We start from the raw sequence: 17,672 nt of genomic DNA, 5'->3' as shown, positions 1-17,672 counted from the left end.
GGTTACTCTTTCCCACTGCTCTCGTGCGTAGACACACACACCCTCCTTTAAACTGGGCCTCAAAAACAGGTTCTGACAGGGCTTAAAAACTCGCATGGGGCTCAATGAGATATTTATTCGCTTATTTACTCCTCACTTTGACCTCTGTTTGACAAGGTGGGGCACTTCGGGGGAAATATGCTTCCTTAGGAGGAAGTTCAGGAAGAGTTCGAAGACTTAAAGTTTCAAGTTCTAAATAGTTTATTGTTGAAGTTGTTGTCAAGGGCACACAGTGAATATGTTTTGGTCAAGGTCTTGATAAAACCACTGGTGCTGTTGTCGTTGAGGGATCCACCAGTCATTTGATATTATCAGACCATATGAAAACATGATGAAATGAATGAATGAAAACTCAATGAAAGCACGACTTGATTCACATTACAGGTGTGAGGGAAAGGATATTTTGAACAGGTCAGTAGGGGTGAGGTTAGGAATGGAGTAATGGGCCTCTCAGAGGAGGAAACACTGGTGTAACAGCTGTTAGCTGGCTCTGCCTACATTATTATAACATGATTAATAAGATGTGTGTTTCTGTGACACAGCACAGGAGACATTTAGACTTTTATCTCTTAGCTTTATTCTTTCCTCCTTTCTCTTTCTCCTCTCCATCCCTTGACCTTTTGTCCTCATCCTCTCCGTTCTCTCTTCACTCGTGCTCTTCTTTTGAAATTTCCACCTCCCTCCCTCCCTCCACTTCTTTATCTCTCTATTTTGGACCCTCAGAGGGGGCAGGGTGACTCTCAGCGGGTCAATCCCTTCTCCCTGCTTCGCTCTCTGCCCGTCTCTCTCTTTCTGTCTCACTCTCTCCAGCAACTTAACCAGCTAGAAACAGAATCTCAGAAACTTGTACGCAAATTTGAAACCTTCAAGAACAACTTTGAAAATATCAAGAACAATATAAACTGAAAGATTGTTCACTGGATTTCCTTCCATTTTCTCCCGTGGGGAAGGTTTTAGTGTATTTTTAGACTCCGGTGTGATCCATTTTTTTGCTCTCGGATTTGAGTGTTGCCTCCATTATCTTTTCTCACGTTCAACTGGGGCCAAAAAGGATTTAACGAAGGAGTTACATGCTTGTTTCTATGGTAACACTGTATTTCCCTGAGCCTTTTAAGGACTGAAGGTTATCACTGAACATCCAGCAAGTCCAAGGTACAGTAGAAATCCATTTCATTCTTGCTGAACTTTATAATAATGATCTGATGCTGGTCTTACTGATTGCAGGAGGTCAATGCACTGGCCACACAGTTATTCTTTCTCACTGTCATTCAAAATACGTTTATAAGGTGGAGAACTGTAGGAATATTAATGCTCTCAAATAAGCCAAAAATAATAACCATTTGCACTATAATTTAGACTACATGTAAGCTACAGTATGAGCCATTAGCTCCTGTTAATGTTTCATAATTTGTTTTTAGGTGTAGAAGTGAGACAAAGACATTTTAAAAATCACATTTTTTACCTTCATGATTAAATGCCACACTGTCCTCTGTTGCTCAGTTGCCACTTGCAGGTACAATGATCCACTTATTTTGTTACATCAAGTACATGGCTGCTGATATCTCACATTTTCTACACAAAATCAGTTCGGTTTAATGAATGAATAACGAATGATCAGTTTCAATTGATTGGAAAAGCAGCATTTTACTCATAGGCCCTGGTCTAGACTTTACAATTCAGTCTTCACCCCCCTATGAATCTGTTATTGATTCCAGTTTTTCACAAGGAAAAAAAAGAAATATAAATATTTTTCTTTCCATTAGTTTTACCTTATATCATCTTGGGATTTCTCTGTGTGTCTTGGGATTCTTAGACCATCCCAACCCCAAGGCTGGAAACACCTGCATTTAAAAATATTTGCTCTGACATTGAGATGATCCATCATCTTTTTTTACTCTCTTTTTTCCCCATTTATGTCTGACTGTCATCACGTAATTGCTAAATGTAACAAAGAGGAAACGCTGACATGTAAAAGACTGCTTTCACTATGTGCACATAAACTACGCTTTACACATACACATACACATAAACATACTAGTTATACAGAAAAATGCCCCCTGCAACTATTTTATTATAACTGTATGTAGTGTATGACATTATTATATTGTAAATACTGATGTGCCAGTGTGTAAGCTAAATTCTATTACAATGGCCAACTACCTTATATAATAATCTGAGGAGGCACAAGATGAATAATTGGAGAAGAAAGAAGAAAAATCAAAGTAAAGCTGCACAAATTTATACTTATTTATCTCGGCTTTTCTCTAATTTTTTTTTTTTCGTTAAATATTAGATAATTTTATCTCTTTGGGGAAATTTCTCCCAGCTAGACTGCTTTTTTTGTAAAGGATCACAAACCATAAAGGTTGGAAGCCACTGGCATAAACTGTAACAATAACCCACTGAAATGTAAAGTGGTAAAAAACTGAAAATAATCACCTTCAAAATTGAACTTAACTCTGTATCACTGGAAATGATATCCAACAACATTACCTTTATAAGCAGTACCATGCCTACTTGTCAGAAAGCTGGTGTACTCCCAACGAAGGGGGATGCATAAAATAGTTCACCCTCTTGACTGTGCCTTTGTCACCCTCCACTTGCCCTCAAATGCCGGTTCACATCCACATCGTTCTAATTCTGGTCATTCCTCTGGTGTGGAGGAGGAGGAGGAGGAGGCAGCAGCAGCAGTTGTTGTCCTTGTGTGTGCGTTAAGATCGGCTCAGCACTTGATGGTAACAACAGGTGGGCTGGGTCATCTGGTCTGGAAAAGAGCACAGACACGTAAGGTAAAAATGTTTGCAGACTGTGACTCCCTCTTTCATAAAGGTGAAGAACGGTGAAGGGGGTGATTGGACAGTGCCGCTTCTCCCCGTTCTATCTGCTGTGGGACATTTCCACTGTGCTCCATGCTCCAGCCGTCTGTCATTGTAACACCGTGACTGTTTTACCTGCTGTGGATCAATATGCTGGCCTGACCAGCCGCTGCCAGGGCTTCAGTAGATCAATGGCTTTTATATCACACATGCACAGAAACACTCTTGGCTCTGCCTCTGAATTGACACACGCACACCAGTTGTTGTTCACCAGATCAATGGTTAGTTTTCTTGAGTCAGACACACAAATGCACATTCGAGTGTGAGCGGACAGAATTATGTTAAATTGATCTTGTAGTTTGTTATCTGAATGCAGCAACAGAAAGGTCAGTCTGAGACCTGCTACTGAATCAAAACACATCAATATTCCACATTATACAACCATCCTGGGCACCAGATATCTTGCACAAAGATCGATAGATAGATAGATAGATAGATAGATAGATAGATAGATAGATAGATGGATAGTGTCTAGAATGGGAGTGGGCATGTCATGACGTTGCCATGCTCTTGCTTATTGAATCGAGTTATACTACTTGTTGCTACATTTGCTGCTTAACAGTCTGCAGCACACCTTCTTTTGGGTGCACAGGCTCCAAAATAGGCTATAATATGAACAATTTACTCAAGTGACTAGGTTTCACTCACAAGATGTAAGGTACATAGTGGGAAAAAAATGTCGTCTGAATTGCTCCTTGAGGTTTATTACATAATGAGGAGTCAGAGGAACAATGTCACCAATCTGCACTGAGTTTCCATTAATTGGCAGTGGAGACGAGGACCATTAGAGTCCAAACCACCACCTAATTCTGTCAACCAGCCTGTCATAATGAAGAGGGTTAAATACTTCAGCTGGACCAGTGCAGAGCATACAGGACTCTCGTGGATCGACATCCCTCAGGGCCTCATTAATAGTCTTAAGAAGGACATATTTCCTCCAAATGAGTCATTCCTGTTGTGATTCAGAACTCCACACCAGAGTAAATATATCTCTTTACTTTCGCAGATAAGATGCGTGAGAGGCAGGCAGCGAAACAGAAGGAAAAATAAATCATCTCTGGCGTTCCATCACACCACGCCACGTAATGAACACAAACAACCTAACGCGGGCACGTAATCATGTTACAGCACACAGCTCCACTGCCATACAATGATGAAAACTTTCTTTAGAGAAGTCATTTGTCAAAGTGAGATGGAATTTAATCTCCTCGTCACCTCGGGTAATCTCTGTCTGTCTTTCTCTCTCCTTGCTCTCTCCAACTCTTTCCCCTCGTGCTCATCTCTTCTCTTCACATCCTTTCCATTCTCATCGTCTTACAAAGAGAAAAAAAAACAAAAAACGGAGCATACTTGAATGATTCACTGACATCTGTGTGAATAAACAGCTGCTGTGTGCATCTATCACAGGAATTAGTAACATGATTCCAAGACACATACCTGCTGCACTGTAGCTTTTACTCATGTAATGCAAAGATTAATTAGTTACACAAATTGGGCTCAGTGGTGAATTCATGCCATGTCATGTGTACAAAACCAACAGCACAATGGATAATTACCCTGTGTTATACTGAAAAGACCTGGAGGCAAAGTGAACCTTCCACCAGCACAATATTCCAAGGCTTCTGTAGTTAGTGTGAATTGTTGCTGTAGCTTGGTTTTAATGCTGATTGTCTTTTAATGTGTCCTTTATGGTAAAAAGATCTACCACCAAAACCACACAACCTGTTGCTATTAAGCATTGCTTCAAAAAATTGCACCCCAAATGTATCGTTCATAAAATTAAAAAAAAAAAAAAATCAAAACCAGGAACTAGGTAAGGCCCTTTAATTCCTACAGATTTATTTTATAGATTTTGACTTTAAATAGTGAGGTTAGCAATTCTAAAAAAAAAAAAAAAAGTACTCTTTCATCAAAAAATACACATTGTGGGATCTGTGTGATTTTACAGACAACAGGGACAAGTTCATGTTAACGTTAAAAGGGCACATTGTCAAGAGGTGATGGGTACACACTCACATGAATTCCCAAGATATTTAAAGGGGTATTGCAAAAATTGTACACGTAAAGGTCAGTTTAGTCACCACGGGGAGCACTACTCACCCTGGTCTAATCTTCTGTAGTTCTAATTTATTTTGCCCATTATGTTGTTATAGGATTTTGTTCACAGGAAATGTTATCTGAGAGAAGCGAGTGCCACATTTTTGTACCACATGCAAGCTGTTGGGAGGTGGTTGTGGTAGAGGGAGGGTGTACAAAGACTTTGACCTTGGAGACTGGTGCTTGTGTCCTGACTACTGCGTGTGATAGGGTTTAGCCACCAAAAACACTCTGGTTAAGGTAAGGAGAGGATTGTGATTTTAATAAAATGTTAATACATTTCATTAATGAAATTTCATTAAAACATTTCATTAAAACATTGTGTCTGGTACTTTAAACATCTGTGGAATTTTTGATTACCAAACCCAGACCACAATCTTCCCCTAATGTTAATGTTAAGTGCTGTGAGAGTTTAAACACAACCATTAAAAGTTTAATCCTGCTTTAGCTTCTTTGAGTAGATATTGTCGGGTGCTACAGACGTGGATAGGGAAATGAAATACATCATGGTAAATGTTTTGCTGATATGGTCAGTATTAACATTTTACAGCTTACCAGATATGTTAATAAAGTTTCCATGTTGGGCGTGGCTGTGGCTGGTGAGGTAGAGCGGGTCGTCCCCTAATCATAAGGTTGGTGGTTTGATTCTCGGCTCCTCCAGACCACATTTCGGAGTGTCGCTGGGCAAGAGACTAACTGAGACTGAACCCCAAAACTTCCCCTCATGTATCATCAGTGTGTGAATGTGTGTGTATGGTAGAGCAGCACGAGTTGTTTAGAAAAAAGCGCTGAATGAATTTGTGTGTGAATGGATGAATGTGGCTTTGTAAAATGCTTTGAGTGGTTGATAAGACCAGAGAAGCGCCATATAAGTGCAGTCCATTTACTATTCATTGTTGATAAAAAAAAATAAACATAATGTATTTGGACAGCATTATGTTTCCTTCAAAACATATTTGCTTTTGCAGATTAGTACCATATAAAAATAATTTCTAGGAGACAGGGCTGCTGGGGGAGCTTTGCGAAGTCTAAGTAAAAATAACCTTGGGCTCGAAGATGGTGAATATAGAGCAGGAAACCTGCATTATAAACTGCAGGTGTAGGATATGCAGATCAGAAAAAGCAAGCTCACGAAATGATTGTTTAAATTAGTGTTAAGATATTTGTGACTGTGTTCACTCATGCTTTTATTTTTCAAAAACTGTCATGGCTAAAACCTGATCTAGTCCTGCATTTCATTTTGTTGAAAATTGGTAAGTGTTTCTTTTAGTGTGTTTCTCTTCCTTGTTTTACTCCCCTTCTTCCCTCCTCCTGTCACCAGCTCTCTTCAACAATGAGCAGTCAGACCAACGGCGGGGAGGCCGTCCCTTCAGCTCGCAGCAATCAGAGGACATTTTTGGATGATGTCATTTTAACCTTTAGTTCACCGATGGCCTGGCTGCTGGTTGTGGCTCTGATCATCACGTGGTCGGGCGTGGCCATTGTTCTTTTTGATCTGCTTGATTATAAGACTCTAGCAGGTAACAAGAATGACTATTTTTAATACATTTTTTGCACTTTCATTTTTTATTATTATGATTTTTACCGTTCCTCCATGATTATAAAAATGTGATTATAATATGCTTGTAATATTTTTCAATACCTAATGACACTTTCCTTCCACTCATGCATTACCCATTTACACATTTCATTCACACATCCACATTTCATCCGAGCATTGTTCAACAGCCTTTCAGACATTTTTGAAGCAGACTTCAAAAGTGGACGTGCTCTCATGAAGGTCGTCATTTTCAACAATGTCCATGTGTCAAACTACGGGACACCCACCATCACATTTTTTTTTCAACACACGTTAATAACACCATCCTGTCTCAACATCTGGGCTGCTTGAACACTGGTTGTGTTTAAAGTAGCCTAACAAATGGTGTGTTTCCGGTCACTTGACAGACAAACGTATTGAAAATGACACACTGTCTTTACGAGGGCATTTTCTCACACTCACACATTCACTTAGGCTCTAACATTTGACAGTTTATGTACCAGTGTAGTCATACAGCTGCGTACATGCTGAGATCTATCCACTCCTCTTCATTTTCATGTTAATGTCTGACTCACACACTCAAAGAATGGATTGAAAGGGCACTCCCTAGTGTTATCGTGCATACTAATAACACAGTCACAGGGGTTAATCAGCCCTCATTTTGATTAAAACATTAAGTAGTATAAAGTGAAATCATTTCTCTTGTATGGACTTTTTAAAATTCTATACTTCTATGACTGTTGGTGCTCTACAGAATCTGAGAGCAGTTTTGTTTCCTCATCTATTTTTAATCCTATTATCTCCAGCCCATGACTTAATTGTCTTGAGTGATCAAATTTCATTTTCTGTGATCACGCTTTAATTACTTCATTGTCATGAGATAACAGAAAATGAATTTCCCTGAGATCGCAACAGGGATACTGATTGATTAAAGTAAATGCAGCAGTCAAGATCTCTCCTTCAAACATTTTCACTTCTGCTTAAGATTGTCTGCTCACTGGCACTATGATCAGGCTTACAAAGCTCTACAAGCCCATTAAGCTATATCTTGAGATAATGAGGAACGTCTGTTAGCAGCATAACGGGATGAGGAAGAAAGAGCAACAGCGGAACTCTCAAAGTCCTCCATCCTGTAGATACTGCAGCTAATTGTTTTAGTTTTGTGAACATAGCATCTTTGTTGATTTCCCCAGAAATCTGAAGACGGAAGAAAAACGTAGCTGTGTGAATGTGAATTTGTGGTAGTTATTAAATATTTTAATTATCCAGATTAAGGAGCTGCAATGAGATTATTGCTGTATATTTCAATGACAGTTTCAACAGTTGATCTATTGCTTTAACTGAGCAATTACAGAAGGATCAAATTATTAGTGTGCATGTTAACGTTCTCATAATGAACTTAAAGTTGATGATGTATAATGCTGATGTTGAATTTCAAGGATCGGTACTAAAAAAATGAACCCATGCTTGTGCATTTATAAAGGTTATTGGTTAATGTAATTGCTTGAGGTTGGACAGGAGGAATGATTACAGACGCCAATATCCCTTTCAATGTACATAAGGGCATGTGAGTTTTGTTTAAGACAGACAGACAAAAAATTGAGCCTATCCTTCAACAGTTTTTCACAGCTACGGTACAGTGGGATTCAGATTCAAGGCTAGAATACAGTGGAGTACTTATTTTGCCCTGAAAACAGTACAGTTTGATGGCAACATTATCACAAATTCAGGTGTTTAAAGGAGATATTTGAGATATTTAAGTTTCGCTATTGTTACATTGCTAAAGTTAGCATTAAAAGCTGTTTACTTACCAGTCTAGAGATAATGCTGCAATTTCAGCATCAAACTTTATTCCTTTACTCACCAAGAGCTGCCTCCTATGGTGCAAAGCAACGGTTTTGTTTTACTAGTATTTGTATCACTTCTTTTCTTGTACTGAAGTTAGCATGCTAACCAGCTAGCCCTGGTTTCCGATACCGAGTCACTGTAGCGTTCAGCCTGCCCTTAAGAAGGAGTACTTGAAGGGCATATTAATTAATATATTAATGCTAACGCTGTTAATATAGCAATAGCAAAACTTAGAAATAGCTCCTTTACCATTATGTGAAAGGATGGTAGCAGTTTTACCTCAGCTACAGGTATTTTATGGCAGTTATGCATCTTTTGATATGATGCAGGTATCCTACACAGAGAACAATGTTATTTGGCACTAACTACACTCCCAGTTAATTAATTCTTAAATTAAAGGCTTGTTTTAGTCAGTGGCTTAGTCTAGTTTAGTCACTAGGTCAGCTGCACATGCAAAAATATGACATTTATCAACAGACAAAAAATAAATAAAAATATAATAATATTATAATAAAAATATAAAAATAAAATAAAATTTCCTGTAATAAGTAATTGATCAATATTTAATTGTTTTTAAATTTGTGTTTCCTTTCAAGGACACTCCTAGTTTCCCTATATTTTATTTTGTTCTTTCCAGAAAACTTCTTGGACCCATAAGATTAAAAGTGCAATGGTGAAGCAGCATGCATTGTAGTGATCTAAATAGAAATGACACACAAAGGTCAAACTGCCACCGAACCTCCAACCACACAAAAGAAAATCAATCACTTTAATGTTGTCACGGAGCTGGTGTATTTCAGTGCTCAGTTAATTTACTGTAATAATGACCTTTCTGTCAGTTCTGCTCATATCTGTTCTTTATCACTCCCACCACTCCCACAACTACAAATCCACATGTATTCGGACTATCCTACAGTGTCAGGATAGTCCTGCCTCACACATTCAACATGTTCATCTTTAACACTTGTCCTCACTCTCCTCCTTTCTTCACCCCCAACCCCCCTCCCCCCCCCCCCGCACCTCTTCACCTCTTTCCATCCTCATGCTGTCAATCACCTGCCATCCCATCCAAAGAGTACACATCATACTGTGACGACCCCGTGTGTTTATCTCCCGGTAAAAACATCAACAAAAACGCTAACAGTTTAACTGCGCTGTTTGCTTGTACTACAACAACGCCTGTAACAGAGCAGTCAGGATGATCCTTGTCCGTGTGTGGCCAGTATTTCAAACTGTGAGGCAGTATTTGAGCTTTTCAAGGGTAAATCAACACTAAGTCAGGACCAAACCTAGCACCCTCCATTTGTTGAAACTTGCTTCCAACAAGTGTTTTACACCACCTGTCAGAAGCTAAACATCTGCTTGACCCATGGTCAATGTTTCAAACGACAGGCACAGTTGGCAACACTTTTGTACCTCAGTGTGGACAGTTTTTACCCTTTTAAAATGTTGCACAAAGAAAAGACTACAAAGTCTGTCACTTATCCTGCCTGATCACATCTTCTTTCTATTTTCTCGGTATTGTGCTATTTACTCCCCCCTGGCAGTTCCTTCTCACCCTGACAGGCTTTCTAACTGTCAGTTAGCAAACTTGTAAGCTCAGTCGCTAACAAGACAGCAGGGTTACACAGTTTTTTTTCCCTCCTAAGTCATGTCTCATAGCTGGGTGCAAACCATTTGTTGAGCAGGTTATACTAAAGAAAAGTGAGAGATTCAATAGAGCCATGCATTTTAAACTTCCTGGCTCTTCATTCCCTCAAAGTTCAACACTGTTAAGGCTTGCAATGGGTCAACAACGCAAGTTCATAGGTCAAATTTCACTAAAGTTTGACTAGAAAATTTCCATTGGTTGTGGTGATTCCACTGGAGTTAATTGATCATTTTGTGCTTCTGAAAAGAGACATTTGGTTGACCTGACTCTTGCTGTACTGTATAGCATTGAAAGCCAGTCTTGACCTTGGTGGGACTAGCTTACTCACTGTGCTAGTATAAGTGGTTCAGTGTTGATTTGCCCTTTGAGAATTGTTTCTTGATATAAAGCTTTTCTTAATTTACTTTTTCACTAGAATGCTTTCTTGCTCTGGTCTGCTGTCAGCTGCAAACAGCCTGTGTTTATCAAGCCTCTCAGCTACAGATGGATGGCAAATTAACGGAAAAACAAGTCTAGAAAGGTGTTCGGTGTTTGAAACTACAAGTCTTTGGATGTCTTCCAGAGGGATTCAACAGCAATCTTCAAAACAATTTCCCCTCATTTGGTGTTTTTATGATAAGCGGAGAGTGATGTCTGACACATTGGTTCAAAACACCTTATAGGCGTACAGCAGGGGTGAAGCATACAATTCATATCATTTTTATGAAATGATCGAACCACTCTGTGATCCTTTGTGCTCTGTATGGAAGAATCTGCATTTGTTTAACTCAGTCATTGGGGTTTTTATTTAATTTGCCACCAGTCTGTGTATTAAAGTGCATGTGTGTTGCATTACTTGTGTGGAATTGCATGTGTGCTTGTGTTTCCACTGGACCTGCGAACAGTTCTCAGTAACAACCAACTTGTGCGAGGCTTAAAATAGACACCTAGGTACTGGGTATAACTATTGTATCTCACGACAACAGTAAATCTGCCAGGCTGTAGAGGTTTCAGATTGAATCATTTGTGCAGTTTTGCAGATTTCTTGAATTATGACCGATGACGTTGACAAATATGTTCGAGTTTTTGTAGCTAACATTATAATCCAAGAAAAGCAGAGTCCCTGAGACTAAATCAGTTATCAATCACATCTCATGCAGAGTAAGTAAAAGTTGTTTGAGATGTTTTTTCTCAGTCTAGGAAACATTTCTTTCAGAGCTAAGGATACTCCTGAAGTGAGGAGGAAATGCACAGAAAGAACAAGAGTCCCTTGTATGTTGTAGTTATCTTCCATTTCCTGAAGCAAATATTTGCAAGTTGACAATGACAAAATGCCGGGCTGCATTTTTAATCACAAGTCTTTTCTCCCGCCATGACATTTCAATAAAGGCCAGTGTGTGTAAATGAAACAGCAAGGAGACATTTTTGGACAATAAAGAAGAAATGCAATTCTCTCTGTCGTTGAAGAGCAGAGATAGTTCTGTGTGTGTGTGTGTGTGTGTGTGTGTGTGTGCAGAGAATAGACTGGCAAGGTTGCACCAGAAAAGCATACCGATAAAAAGGAAATGGGGAGACATGCAGAGACATACTGTATAGAAAAATACAGTAATTCCGAGGAGATAAAGGCAGCAGGAGAAAATGCAGAGTTGTCAGAGAAAGAAAGCAGGTGAAGGAGAGAGACAAAGATGCAGCACTGCAGACAGCGAGACTTTAATCAGTCACCTTATCAAACCCTTGTTCTTCTCTGACAGAAAGACAGAGGCTCAAATGTGAAAAGGAAAAGATTGAGACAGATGGAAATGTTGCATGATTTATTTTCTTGTTCAGACATTACTGATTGGGTCTAAACCTGAAGCATAACCTATAAAGAAGGAAAGAAAGAAAGAAAAAAAGAAAGAAAGAAAGAAAGAGCAACAGGAGGGAAAACAGAGCGAGGATCTTTCTATCCTCACTCTGTCGGGACAAAAGAAGGAAAGAAGAAAAAACAGATAAAGGAAGGAAGAAAAAATGAAAGAAGGTAAAAAAAATAAGGAAGAAGGGGAGGGCTGAGGGAAAGAAGGAAAGAAAGAAAGAAAGCTGTGTATCATTTAGCTTCTCTTATCCACCTCAGATGTGTCTCTTCCAGCTACTTTATGCTCTTTTCTCCTGAGAGGTTTTTCAGAGCCCCTCGGGTTTCTTTTATTTTATTTTATTTTTTTAGTTTTTTATCTCTGCTGTGCAATTTGTATTTTTCATCTCTTTTCTTTGTGTTTTATCATTTTGATGTGGCTTCTAAACTACACCAGACCGAAAAACAAAGGAATAAAGGTAGACAGGAAGTGAGGAGAAGAAGAGCGACACGGGATGAGAACATGAAAGCAAGACTGTGAGAGAAAATAGATTTAAAGAGAGAGGAGTGAAGAAAAAGGACATGGTAGGAATTAAAAAAAGGGGGTGGGGGGGTGGGGGCTGGGGGTGGGGGGTTGTTTCCCTTCTATTCCTGGTGTCTCTGGCACCGTGTCTGGAGTGCCAATCAAAGAAATGTCAGTGCATTAAATTAATCAGTTGTTTATGAGGATCCATGAAATGACTCCTCCACACTGGGCAACAACCAGGCAGAAAGCTGGGAGAGGGAAAATGAAAGCGATCCACAGAGACAACCAAAACAATGCATTTAGCACTTCAGAGCCAAGAGTCATCACAGCGCTCACGGAGCGGCGATGAATGTGCTAATTCATGTGTTCCTCAGAGAGGCAAATGCAAAACACCTGCACTGCAGCGCCAGCTATGTGACCATAGTTTGTTTTAACGCCACGAGCCAGAACGTGACGTTGAGAACAGAGTCATTATTTTCACGGCCAGAGCGGCTTACGCCAAAGTAAAGGTATTATCTGGCTTATTGCAGATACAGAGGAGCTGCTGAACATTTGGGCAGCGCAGCCCCTCAGCAGCAAGTCGTTCTATTATACTGTACTGTGTGCAGGCTGTATCAACTAAATACAAAATCATAACACTTCTGTAAATCAATACAACATGAAACAGATATAGCAGCAGTTAGTTTTTAATGAACTGTTGAGGAAGCTGTGACGCTCAGCCAGACATCAAAGCCAATGAGAAAAAACGTGTTTCAGAGGCACTGAGAGCGTCACAGGGACACATCCTCTGTGGCGAGCACAGAGGGGTCAAAGTACAAAAGACTGACTAAAACCGAACATAATGATAATCATTTTTGTTATAATTGTCTTGCTGCAAGGCTTAAAATGCCTCATTTACCAGCTATGACTTTGTTAGCCGGTGAACCCTGACTTCACCTGTCTCCTGCAGCGTGTTCAACACCTGCGTTCAGTAATAAGTGTGCACAGTTAGCTGAGGAAGGTGTGAGCCTACAAAACACACAATTACACTCGTGTATCAGTCAGTACGTTGCCTTAAGTCATTAAAAATATCAACTTTTGGGTTTATTAAAAATCTTCGTGTCTGATGACACATCAGTCAAGTTGTTAATGAAAGCATAAATAAAGGGTAATGAGTGTAACTTTCTAATTAGTTATCAAGTCTGCGGATGTTAATAGTGTTGATAAGCGATAAATACGTGTGAAAGGTTTCTTGCTGTCTAATAAGCCAACAGCAAAAGTTAGTCGTTCATTTAAATTATAAATGTTGATAAGTCATTAATAAATTATGTGCACAATTATCTATTAACAGCCATGCACCTTTAAATGTTAATAATTTGTTAAAGAATTGAGTTCGTTCCAGATGTTCTGCAGCTGTTTTCTTGAAGGTCAGAAGCCGGTTGGTCCATTGGTCTTTTTGATCTATTAAAGGTGGAAATATTAGTAAAAATGTGTCGGCAACGTTGAAGTGCTGCTGGAGAGCTGCTTGTGTTGTTGCTGTGTCTTGCTGTGTTCTCATTCAGCACGTCCTCTGCATCAGAGATAAATCCCAGCATGTTGTGTATGATGAAAAGTGTGATGTTTTTTTTTTCTTTCTACCATGTTTGTTGCATTACTGTAGTGAGGGTATAAATCTAAAGCTGTACATGGATGTGAAGGATTGGAAACATAAAATAGAGATGAAGGCCACTGACCGTTGCTCTTCTGTTAGACTTTATAACTTTTTGTATTATTTGTTCTGTTACGTCATTTCCACCTCTTTCTTTCCCCAATCTCCCTTTTCCCTTGTTCTCTCTGCGACCTGTTACCCTCACTTCACATGACACTGTCTCTGTTAATGTTTGTGTGTCTCGCCGACAGGTCTCCCTCCTCCTCCTGCCGTCGCTAAGAGAGGTTTGAAGGCTAGAGGCAAGAAGAAACTTCTAAGCCGTCATACATTACACAGTCACACTCACTCCTTCACACTAACTTTGAATGTCTCTAACATTGTGTAAAACGCAGTATCTCCCTCTGAAAGTTTGCTGTGTCCAAACCGAGTGTGTGTGAGCTCTAACAGCTGCATGGGCTGAAGAAAATAATGCAAACACTTGCACATGAATTTCATATCTACAGTGTGCACATACTATTTAATGCATGCTATCTTTGTGGAGCTTATTGTGTTTCTGTTAAAACTGTGTGTGTGTGTGTGTGTGTGTGTGTGTGTGTGTGTGTTTGCAGGTAAGGGTTCCTGATATTTTGTCCACCCCCTGTTTACTTGTTCAACTCCAGTTTTACTTGTTAAATATATCATAGGGCTAAATATTTGACTACATACTGCAGCACTCTACACTTTGTCCTGTTCTCTTCTGTTATTTATTCCGTTCGATTCAGGTGGTGTTCGTCCAATTAAATCGAGCCCTGCTGGAGTCCCTCAGGAGAGCACTGATTGGTTGGGGATGTTATGGACATTTGCAGCCAGTTTGGTAGCTCCTGATGATGAGGAGGAAGGTATTCACCAGCTCACTGAAACCCTCACATGTAAGAAAACATCATCTCACACTAATCAACCATCTAATCAAGAAGGTGATATCTGGAATAAGATGCTTACCCTCATGGATGGATTACTGAACGAGCGCACCAGGCACAGACACACATCTTGTGCCCGGAGCCCTCATGTCTCATAATCCATCCATGTTTACCCTGCCTAAACATCTTGTTCAGGACATGACATTTACATGTACCAAATCATGAATGAAACGTTTTAATATTCGGAGTCTAGAAGGACCGATAATCAGCAAATGTTATATAAATGTATGAAAAAGAAAACTATACTTCCTGTCTCAATCTCGTCTCTTGTATATGCCAAAACCAGACATTTTAATTGCAGATGCTCATCATGATAACCCAGGCTGTACAGATAACAGTGATGATGGATCTGTCAGAACGTAATCACTCACTGACTAACTGAGCTATGATGAATATGATGCCCTTTTAACTCACAAAACGGTGGGAATACATCAGGTAGAAAATAAACGTCCCATCCTGTTTTCTTTATTCAATTATCAAAACCATTCTTCCATTAAAATACTGTTAATTAACTGTAATTAAAAACTTGAACTTGGGCACTTATGTATTTCACAGCACTTGCTCTCGATCAGACAGTGAGAAGCAGAAAGTCGGAGTAATTGCATAAGGAACAGGAGAAGCAGTTTCGGTTCAAGGCCATAACAACAGCGGACAGACAGGAAAATAAGAAATAAATCCTTCCTTTACAAAGGCAGCATCATATTTAATGCTTATTAGGCTCAGTACGCTGTTTTAGGTATGTAAAGAGCATGTTTTCTTAGTTGGTATGTGTATCATTCTTCCTCCCCTAATATTTATACCTGCACTGACTGTGACTGACGAGCTGCTGGTACTGATGAATGTCTAATGTTGTCCTCTGTCATTCAGCTTTCCACTCTGAGGAGCTCTAGAAGAGAAGATTGTGGAGAGAGAGGACAAAAGCAGACAAGTATGAAGAGCTGGAGAGAGGACGAGAAGGCAAGAAGAGATGAGTGTGTCTGACAAAAGTGGAAGAGAAAATATATAGAGATAGAAAGAGGAGGAGGATGTACAGTGTGTCACAGCGATATTTCTTTCTTTCTGTTGGTCTGTTGTTAACTGGAATTTGACTAATAAAAACTGCTAATTTGGTCTGTTGGAACATTATTACATGTTGTTTTCTGGATTTGGTTTATCATTGGTCCAAGATGATCAATGACTAACAAGCCTGCAAGTCGACGTTGGCCAAGTGATGATGTAACAGCAACAACCTGGCAGGGGGATGAACAGGAGGAAGCAGACATGGAGCAGATAAGCACCACCTCCAGTATCAGACTGGGTGACTCTAACACTGAGCTTGAACATGAGAAGTAGATGATGATGGGCAACAGAGAGAAAACACTAAACTGCAATTTGAGATAAGACTGTAATACCTGCAGTAAGAAAAGAAACAGGGCTGAATAAGAGGTGAGAGAATAAGAAAAACACTCGGTAAGCCTGAGCATAAGATCACCAGCAAGATAGATGACCGCCTCATTCAGCCTCATATAAGTGTAGCGACAACATGCAACCAGGAGAAAACCAGGAAAAAGAAACACACATGGTGAGAGTGGGAGGTTTTGCATCCTGGAAGACTGACTGCGGCTGTGGATATATGTCTGCCATTCTTTCAAATGGAGCAGGGATGTAAGAAGAGACGAAAGACCACAGTTATTTTCCATTTGTATTCTTACTGACAGGGCAAAAAGCTGGAGAAACACTGGGTTGGTTGCCAGTCAGTTGCAGGGCCAGAAAACAGTCAAACATTATCATAACAATGGACAATTTAGACTGTTTGGACTGTGGAGCATCTGAGGGGAAATGCAAACAACCAGAGAGAGAACATGCAGACTCCACAAAGGGACAGTGATCACTGAGCCATTCACTTAATATAAAGATGTAGCAAATAAAAACATTAAAAAAGTCCTGAATTCAAAGAAGTACAATCAGCAAAATGTACTTAGAGTATCAAAAATAAAATACTCATCATCATTACTGGATCATTATCACTGATGCATTAACATATAAGATGTATACAGATGTTGAGGCAGCTGGGGGTGCAGTCTGTTGTTTCCATATATTTTGTGTAAAATATTCATCTGAAAAGTTCTCGTCTTAAATGTAGATGAGTATAAAAGGAGTAAATGGGCTTTTTTCTACCGTAAGTCTGCATGAGAACACGTTAGAGCATTTGTTACATCAAGTCTTCTGTGCAAAACCAAATCCCATGAGTTATCCTCCCGACTCTAGCCACATAATGAAGACGCAGCACCACATCAACCGAGAAAATGACACAGCCAACCCTGACTCCGTCTATCAGGTGATTGTTGCTCTTCCACAAAACATCAGCAAAGTCGTCATTTATTGTCAGTAATTATCCTCAGAGCTTGAGACAAGAAGCCGTCTTCGTGATGCTGATCTTAACCCCGGCTTCCCGTTCAAGACACTTCTAACTAATGCAAGCACTGGCACAGCAGAGAAGATTTTTACCACCAACATTTCAGAGCCATTTTCCTCCTTCACTTGTACATTTAGGTAAGCGGTTTAAATGTCTAATCATAATCACAGTTTGCTTCTTTCACTTGTTGTTGTGAGATTTTTCATGCTGGTGCTTGAGAGGATGCAACATTGTGTTATTTGTAGCATAACATATTTTTGCAGCTACATAAGCAGGAAAGAAAGGAGTGATAACATCAGTGACCCTTGTA

At 39.6% G+C, this 17,672-nt stretch overlaps 1 protein-coding gene across 2 annotated transcripts; it reads left to right on the top strand.

The window, feature by feature from the left end:
* The first annotated feature begins 762 nt into the window (after nt 1-762).
* trdn (triadin) lies at nt 763-16,077 on the top strand. Of its 2 annotated transcripts, XM_071478948.1 has the most exons (6): nt 763-1,191; nt 6,334-6,532; nt 9,475-9,516; nt 14,263-14,310; nt 14,773-14,919; nt 15,835-16,077. In XM_071478948.1, exons 2-6 carry the CDS (start codon nt 6,346-6,348, stop codon nt 15,855-15,857), a joined length of 447 nt encoding a protein of 148 aa, XP_071335049.1. In that variant the 5' UTR covers nt 763-1,191; nt 6,334-6,345; the 3' UTR covers nt 15,858-16,077. The 2 variants fall into 2 exon arrangements, with proteins under 2 accessions (XP_071335049.1, XP_071335050.1); XM_071478949.1 differs by lacking the exon at nt 9,475-9,516 and having other exon boundaries at nt 821-1,191.
* The last annotated feature ends 1,595 nt before the right edge of the window (nt 16,078-17,672 follow it).

This window comes from Trachinotus anak, unplaced genomic scaffold (genome assembly GCF_046630095.1).
Source record: "Trachinotus anak isolate AG129_WGS33_773 ecotype Australia unplaced genomic scaffold, CSIRO_AGI_Tana_v1 ptg000005l, whole genome shotgun sequence".
In the NCBI taxonomy this organism is placed as follows: Eukaryota; Metazoa; Chordata; class Actinopteri; order Carangiformes; family Carangidae; genus Trachinotus; species Trachinotus anak.
This window is presented reverse-complemented; position numbering and strand designations above follow the sequence as displayed.